At 42.4% G+C, this 8735-nt stretch overlaps 1 protein-coding gene across 1 annotated transcript in view; it reads left to right on the top strand.

Annotated features, from left to right (window-relative positions):
- Positions 1-264: 264 nt before the first annotated feature.
- The window catches only part of LOC143140784 (solute carrier family 23 member 1-like), a 30041-nt gene continuing 21570 nt past the window's right edge, over positions 265-8735 (top strand). The window contains exons 1-4 of the mRNA XM_076301881.1: positions 265-312; positions 1659-1790; positions 4191-4348; positions 6964-7123. Of these exons, the coding sequence (XP_076157996.1) occupies positions 265-312; positions 1659-1790; positions 4191-4348; positions 6964-7123 (498 nt within the window). The remainder of the gene's footprint in view (positions 313-1658; positions 1791-4190; positions 4349-6963; positions 7124-8735) is intronic.

The raw sequence follows: 8735 nt of genomic DNA, 5'->3' as shown, positions 1-8735 counted from the left end.
GCAATGATGTGGATAGGTTAGGATAAAGGTAATATTTAACCACTGTCCCTGGCATCAAGACCTGCCGTCTGTCCCTGCTGCCCGATCTCTTTCTCTTTCTCGCTACCTTCCTCCCTCCCTTCCTTTCTCTTGCAGTATCTATCTCTCCCTTTTCCTGTCTCATTCACACTCTCGCTCTCTCTCTATCGCTCTAACTCATAAGGGTCTAGGAGTATCAGAGTTCACTCGTGATTAAGAGTTTGTCCAGCACTCTATGTAGACCTAATGGCTCCTGACAAGGAAAGCAATGGACTGGACAACGTTGCCTTTGAAGTAAGTAGGAAAAACATTTATTATGACATGCATGACAAGCCCTATGGGGATCCTCTAGACATTCGACTGTTAAAGAACCAAAGTGCACATTAAATTGGATGGTAAAGGTGATTTATGTGAGTCTGTAAACTGAACACTGCTTGGCTGGTGAGCTCTGTTAAAAGCACTTAGCTTTACTTGTTGTCAGAGGAACGTGAGTGTTGTGGAGAGCTCTTGTGCAGTATGAAAGGGTTGTTTGTGAAAGCAGCTGTAAAATTTGTGTATTTCAAACCATTTCACTAAGAAGCTAACATAAGGGAGACTTAGTAAAAAATGATGCCCTTTAACCATGTGACACTTTAGAAAATCAAAAATCCTTCTGGTATTTTTTGTGAGGCTTGGTCTGAAGCTCATCTACAGTATGTTAAGCTTTGTGTAGATCTGACAAAATTTGACCTGTGAAAAAAACGGTTCCGGTCAGACATTTTAGAGTTGGAATGGTGTTGATACTGTATCTCAAAAGCTCTACTAGGAGCTCTGTTGGCGAAACACCACTAGGCTACTTGAGATGGTAGTGCCTTTCTAAAGAAAGGTATCAGACATCTGCCAGTCTTTTTCAGTTGTGTGTGTCAAGTGCTCCTTCCTGCTAAACCCCACAGGAGGGATAGGCCTATTCCGTTTAGCAGGACATCATTTTACAACTCTGGTGCTAGCAACTGGATGATTAAAACATCCTCTGTGACATCCAGGACAGGGACATCCTAACTGAAAGCCAGACAAAGACATTGACACACATACCTTCACAGCATAACAGTGTGATATAATTTCACCCTGAGGTCTGTCAGGGAGAGTAAACTCTGTAGGCACAGCGGGGAGTGTGAGTGCGAGTGCAGGTTTGAACAGTTACTAGTTGGGCTCATGTTACTGTTTAATCATGAGTTGTCATGGGATTACCCCACTGGCATCGTCATGGGATCGCCTCACTGGCATCTACCCGGCTGCTGCTTGACAGTACATCTCATTCTTGGGGGCTCATGCAGAAAGGCTGGCACACATTTCCTGTATCTGTTAGCGGATTACTCTTGACATTTAAGCCATCTCTGTGCAATAGTAGCCTGAATACCTGGACCACCTAAGCTTCTATCGAATGTCATTATAAGGATGGGTGGCAGATTACAAAGTGGAAAATCACGCTAGTTAGTGCTACTACTGTTTGGTATTGTAATTGTATTACTCAGTTTTGATAGTGTGTGTGCATTTGTCTCTCCTATTGTGCGCAAAGTTACAGCAAATAGTGATCCCTGTGTAGGATCAGTAATGTTGGTTGTTGAGTGGTGATGTTCTGAAATCTCTTTCCTGCACTACAGGCGGATGGAGCAGAACATTTCTGTGAAATCCCAGAAAGCAAAGCCCTGTCTGGGGAGAACGACAGGGACAAGCTCGTCTACTGTGTGACGGACGTCCCTCCGTGGTACCTCTGCATAATCCTGGGAATTCAGGTACGAGGCATCGGGGAGCCATAGCATTTTTGGTACATACCATGTGCCTTGAGACCTTAATTTCTGTGGGTCATCATGATTAGATACCAGGAAGTACATCAAATATGGGCAAAACAATGAAAAAAGAACAATTTCAGAATTTCTTCAAAATCAGAGTTTCATCTCTACTTTTACATACTATGCTTCCCGTAATACTTATTATTAATTATACTGACTCACCCCTACCAACCCACCTCCCTTCTCCCAACTCACCCTACAATCCGCACACCTCTCCCAACTCACCCTACCATCCGCACACCTCTCCCACCCCCACCCTACCATCCGCACACCTCTCCCACCCCACCCCCGCACATTGCTGGTCCACATTCAAGACAGGACCCACATACACACACACAACCAAAAAAATAAAATAAAAAATAGTAAAGGGGATTCTGAAGACATGCTCTCAAGGGCATTGTAAATTAGGCTCCATCGGCTATCAGATTGTTTCTTTTTATTTTTGTCCTCTTGACATTGATCTTGACATTCATTAAGGCTTCATTAAAGCCTTCCAGTTTTCTATTGAAGGTGCTTCCTTATTTTTTCCAGTTTTGCAATATTAGTTTTTTAAAGTTAAGAGAGGAAAAATGTGTCTGCCAGCCAGTTCGATATCTTATATCTTAAAAAATACACATTCTAGCAGAGAATATGATTGTTCTGTTGGTACTGTATACTTAGATAACCAAATCTTTTTAATCCCTTTGTAGGACCAAAAGGCATGCATGAATGTTACATTTTAAACATCTATCTGATGATGTATCAAAATCTCTAGTATAGTATATTCTTGTCATTATCTTAAACTGTATTAGTAGCAGATTTTCATTAGTAGTTAGTTTGTATGTTAGTGACGTCAGTTAACGTCAACACCTAGGTCTTTGGTCCATTTATTTTATATACTTTGTAATAATGTATAACTGCTTTCCATGCTTATCAGCAAATTGTACATAGAGCCGATCAGCCTCCTCTTTTTGTTGCTTTGGCTTAAGATGTTAGACATTTCAGGGCTGATGTTCTTTCCCAAGTCAAAATTGCAAGTAACCCAGTTTTTCAGTTGCATGCAGGGTAGGAATTTCACGGCGGCCACGACGGCCATGGCCGTCGTAGCCCCTTGCGTTGGCCGTGAGGCCCCTTTGAAAATCAGAGGTTTACAGGCCACGGTGGCCTTGGTGCCCCCTTCTTTCAATATTCTGCTTTGCGTCCTACTAATAGCGATTTTTATTTAGCCTGTGGCCTGTCAAAATAATCTTAGCATTCACAGCGCGAATTAATTTAGTCTTTTACGCAGTGGAGAAAGTGACAGCGCAAGAAAGAAAGTGCGTCCAAATTCACCCATTCTCAGTTGAACTACTCGCGAAGTAGCCTATTCATCACACAGACATCACATGTATCACATGAAAGAGCTTTTTCTCAGCTTTTAAACGATGTTAGCCGATAATTGCTGTGTTGAACGGTTCGCGAGAAAAGTAAATAGGCCTAATATAATTCAATTTAATCACTACTGAAGGTTTTGCTGTAAAATTTCTGTAAATATTAGATGGTCAGATGATTTACAGTTCTATGTAATATGTCATGTTTCATGTTTTTGTAAAGTTTCATATAGTGATGCAGGTCTACTGCAGTGAATAGGCTAAATACAACTTTGATACTTTTTATAGCCTACTACTGTATAGTTAACTTTGGCCTTGGTGCCCTGACATGTGGCCTTTGTGCCCCCCACCAAATATGCCCAACTGAAGGCCAAGTGGCCTTGCCCCCAGAATGGTGAAATTCCAAGCCTGGTTGCATGTACCTAAATAATTCTGTAACTTTTAGGTTATGTTTGCTTTTTAATACACTGAATGGTGCAACAGTGTCGTGATTTATGATTTTATCTGACAACTGCTGGATATTTATGACATCTGACAACTGCTGGATTCCACCTTTTATTCATGTTTCCCAGTATAGCTGCATGCCCTGTATATTTATTGATGGATTGTTCTAAATCGGCATGTGTCTGGGAAGCCCTATTCGTTGATGGAGAATTTTTAGTATTTTTATATTAGTTAATATCATTGGGTGTTTTTGCCAGTTTATTTAATGAGGACATGCAAGGCCTCTGCTCTTAAGATTCAGTCTGAAACCTCCATAAAGGACACATTCAGTAATTTTAGTTGTGTATTAGCCGGGTAGATCTGCTTTTGTCCTGCAGCATACTGTGGTCTTTGTTTGTTTTGTTTTAGCCCCTAAACATATATTTGTCTTGTGCTCTTCCTCTCTCCCCAAATCTCTGTTCTTTCTCCCTATCTCTCCCCCTTTCTCTCTCTCTCTCACTCTCTCCCTCCTTGTCTTTCTCTCCATCCCCTCTCCTGTTCTCTCCTTCAGCATTACCTGACAGCGTTTGGAGGGATCGTATCCATCCCGCTGATCCTGTCACAGGCCCTGTGTCTTCAGCATGATGCTGTGACACAGAGCCACCTCATCAGCACCATCTTCTTCGTCTCAGGGCTCTGCACACTACTCCAGGTCATATTTGGAATCAGGTGATACAGACACGCACGAAAACACACACACACACAAGCATGCACGCAAACACACACGCACACACAGATAGGTCTTTGTTTATATTTTAGGGGTCTGAAATGTACATGAATAGTGAGGATTGGTACACCTGTGTACTGGAAAAAGATTAACCTGATGGTTAGTAGAGTAGTATTTGGCAGCAATCTGAGATAATTACTTCTACATATCTACCGACCCAGTTCTGAGTCATTCCATGATATAAATAACATTCTCCTGACATATATTACAGGTAAAGATAGCAGAGATGCAAGGCGGCATGAACAAGCCTATTTGGTGACTCTTGGCCCATCACAACAGTAAAACGGGGATCATACTGAGTAGCGGCAAGGTTTTCTATTGTCTGCTATGGCACTGCAGCGGAATGGTTGACACTGCCAGCATTGCGCTCATGACATAGGAGCTGATCGTTGAATTGAGTATAATGCGAGGCTCTTCAATGTCAGTTCGATGTATCCTAGGAACGTTTTAGGGAACTTTATTTATATAGTGCATTTCATACACAGAGGTCATTCAATGTGCTTTACATAAACACAAGCAAACAGGAATAGCTAATAACAGCATAGAAGGGCAATAGTCAAAGAAAAGTAAAACAAAAAAGCCAAAAGAAGACTGAAGTGTTAACTTTAAACATTCCTAACCCCTCACCAATTGAAGTTAATGGAGAAGATGTCCCCAAAACTGATGAGTTCACGTATTTGGGCAGTATTAGTCATGAGTGGGGCACAGACCAAGACATTAAGAATGGCACTCACGACAATACATTACAAAGACCAAACTCAAATTGAATCAGAGCTGTGTTTTATCCACCCTTTTGTATGGCTCTGAATGTTGGAGAATGTTAAAAAGAGATCTCAACAGTCTTTCAACATTCCACACCAAAAGTTGGAATACATTTTTTGGTCAAACACAATCTCAAATGAAGAACTGTATCAGAAATGCCAACAAGAAAGTATGGAGACCATCCTCATGAAAAAAAGGTGGAGATGGATAGGACATATTTTGAGAAAAGATCCAACTGATATTACAAGAATAGCTCTACATTGGACGCCAGAGGGGAAAAGAAAGAGAGGAAGACCTAAGGACACATGGTGAAGAACTGTGGAGAAGGAGACGCAGAGCCTAAACCACTCATGAGGCACCATTCAACGACTTGCCCAGGATAGACTGGAGTGGAAAACTGTTGTTGCTGCCCTACTGTACATGCCAGGAGGCATAAAGGGCAGTCAAAACAGTAAATTGTTTTATTGGGGTGAAACATTCGCTCCGTTGTACAGATATGAGTACTTAACATCACTCAGCAATAGATAAGATATGGTAAGATAATTGTTTACATCTCTCACAATGGAAAATGTAGATTGTTTCAGCAGCAACACCACATCCACACAACACATCATCAGGGTAGCCACTACTGCACAGTACTTGGACATGTACATGGTCACGTATATGTTCATGTGCAACAACAACATCAACAACAGGGTTTTCACTACTGCCCACAGGTATTGCACATATGTAAGGATAAGGAGGGAATACAAAAAGGTTTGCCAGTTCTACAAATACAAACATATCCAGCAACGTGACAGTTCTCATTTCTGTTAAAACCACATAACACTAATAATTTCAGTAGGGTTTTATACTAAATTAAATAACTGTGTCCTGAATGGACTGAACATTCACAGAACAGCACTGTATTAAGGCTCCTCGTTGAGTTGTGCAGTCCCCCTACAAGTGTTTATCAGGGCCAACAACTAAGTTTAGGCACAGAAAGTACAGTTTGGGCACTGTACCAACAACTTAGTTTGGGCACAGAAAGCTACAAAACTCAAAGTGCCTGCGTCAGTCAGATGCTTGAACATTGTGATTGAACTCGGTGTGCAGAAGTGTATTGCAGAGGCCCCACAGAGGTCTACCCTTGCATCAGCTGGAGTCTTAAATAGGATTAGGGTCGAATTTTGAACCTTATTAGAGCAGAATCTTGTGCCTTGTAATTCCAAATTCCGTAAGCTTGTCCTGAGTGGGTTTGTGTTCCGTTGTGACAATAATGGAGATGGTGGCAGTGTAAACAGTGAGGTAGCTGTAGTCGGAAAAGAGCATGTTGGTTTTTATCAGTTGATAGGAATTTCATATCAATTTGAATACTGTGAATAGCAGGAAGATGGGTGTGGATTTTGGAAGTATTATAGATTAACATAGGTAATAAAGGAATAAACAGAGAGACATAACAAAGTGCAATATAATGTAGAAGTATAGATGAAGTTGCTGTGTAGCAACTTAGAGTTTATATACTGTAATGTGTACTTCAGAGCACAAGAAGTTTACTTTTGGTCAAACTAATTTTAATATAGTAGTATTTTGCATTATTATATTATGAAGAAGACATGGACTGAGGTAGATAAAACCAAAGTTTTCAGGGGTTTTTTGTACCAACAATACTCAGTGACCGTGAGAAATGGAGATCTATGTAAAAAATCGCCGGAATTCTCCTTTAAGTTGAGAACAGGAGGAACCACCACCACTGCCTTCATGTAAAGATGCCTTATGATTAGCTAATTTGGCTGTGTTGCCATTGCTTTGATAGGTTGCCCATTCTGCAGGGTGGGACGTTCTCTCTCCTGGTGCCCTGCCTGGCCCTGCTGTCCACGCCAGAGTGGGAGTGCCCAGCCTGGACCCAGAACGCCACGCTGGTCAACACCTCGTCTCCCGTCTTCATCCAAGTCTGGCAGAGCCGCATGCGAGTTGTAAGTGTTCAAATGTTAAAGTTACTGATTAAAGTTGACTGGTATTTAGCAGATGCTTTTTCCTTAAGCGAAACTGACTTGCAACAGCTGGTTTGGGAATCGAACGTTACAAGACCATTGTATGTTAAGCTTTACATAGAGGCAATTAAACCTAATTAAAAAAAACGGCACTAATCATTTCAGAAGTTTTCGATGGATTGACAGTAGGCTAGGTCGGAAAAGTGGAAAAAAGATTATAACTTTTTTTTACCATTGACTGTGCTTGAAGATGATCATATCTGGTAGTTTACCGTGAACACGACTTGATATCACTTGTGATGATGATGTTAATAGTAAGAACTAACTAAATGTTTAACTTTGATGACTTTGAAAGCGAGGGAGGTGTGAGAAGAATTTCTGTGTGAACCATCTATCAGACGAATTACAAGATTCAGTTTGATGGCTAACGTCACAAAGTTAGTTTGAGTCTGCGCAGTACGATGGCAAGCCAACTGAAAAACCGTTCAAATTTATGTCAGTGCCCTCCCATTGAAAAGTCTGTTCATCCATTTCTTTTACTGTCTATGGTCCACACTGACCAACAATAACGAAAGTCTCTCTTTGTGTTCATGAATGTGATGGCTATTACAGCCAGCCTGAATAAATGACATGTCGGCCCAGCTGCAGCAGATCCAGCTGATTCAGACACCACCCCCACAGCTGCCCCGCCTGCACCCCTCCAACCTGTTCAGCCACCCTTGCCTTCCACGAGAGCCCCGGTTGCCTCCACCCGAACCATATGCTGGAGAACCTGGAACCTGTAGATCCTTTCTCTCTCAGTGTTCCTTGGTAATGGAGCTTCAGCCATCCACCTTTCCTATGACTGGGGCCCGTATTGCCTATATAATAACCCTGTTGACGGGCTATGCAAGCTTCACAGAAGAGATGAGAGTTTTCGATCGATCTGTGTCTGGAAGAGATGCCGTTCAGGAGATGCTGCACATGCGGCAGGGAAGTAGGTCCGTCTCAGACTTCACCATCGTGTAACGCACCCTCACTACCACATGTGGCTGGAATTAGAAGGCCCAGTTCTTGTGGACCTTGCTGTTCGAATTGACGGACATCTGAAGTTGTGCCACAGAAAACAAGTGTCCAGCCGAAGACCAAGGTTTCCAAGTGAGACTCTTCTTCCGACCTTGCCAGCTCCTGCACTTACCAGCGAGCCTGAGGCCCCTGTAAATAGACTGTGCCCATCTGTCCTCTGCAGAGAGACAAAGAAGATGACACACCCAACTCCTGCCTGGCCTCTACATCACCCAGTGCACAGTAAGAGGTAGCACTCGCCAGTGAGTGGGAGTACTGGTGTGAGCGTCACTCCTCTTCATCCTTCCCCTACAGTCCACATCCTGGTTCCTGCTACTCTCATCACAGGCAATCACTGTCAAACTGTCTCTGTTCTCATTGACTCAGGGGCTGATGGGAACTTCATTAACACTTGTCAAGCCTCCTTACTGCTTCTCTACCCTACCAAGCTGCATAACCCCCTGGAAGCAAAGGCTCTAACTAGAAAGGCTTGCCCAGTTCATACACGTCACACTAGTGGTGAGTCTACTTATCTCTGGAAACCACCAAG

This window comes from Alosa pseudoharengus, unplaced genomic scaffold (genome assembly GCF_046254945.1).
Source record: "Alosa pseudoharengus isolate Yale_2024_CS ecotype anadromous, Long Island Sound unplaced genomic scaffold, YU_APseudo_1.1 YU_APseudo_1.1_scf_10, whole genome shotgun sequence".
In the NCBI taxonomy this organism is placed as follows: domain Eukaryota; kingdom Metazoa; phylum Chordata; class Actinopteri; order Clupeiformes; family Clupeidae; genus Alosa; species Alosa pseudoharengus.
Note: the sequence above shows the minus strand (reverse complement) of the source record. Positions and strands in the feature narration are given on the sequence as shown.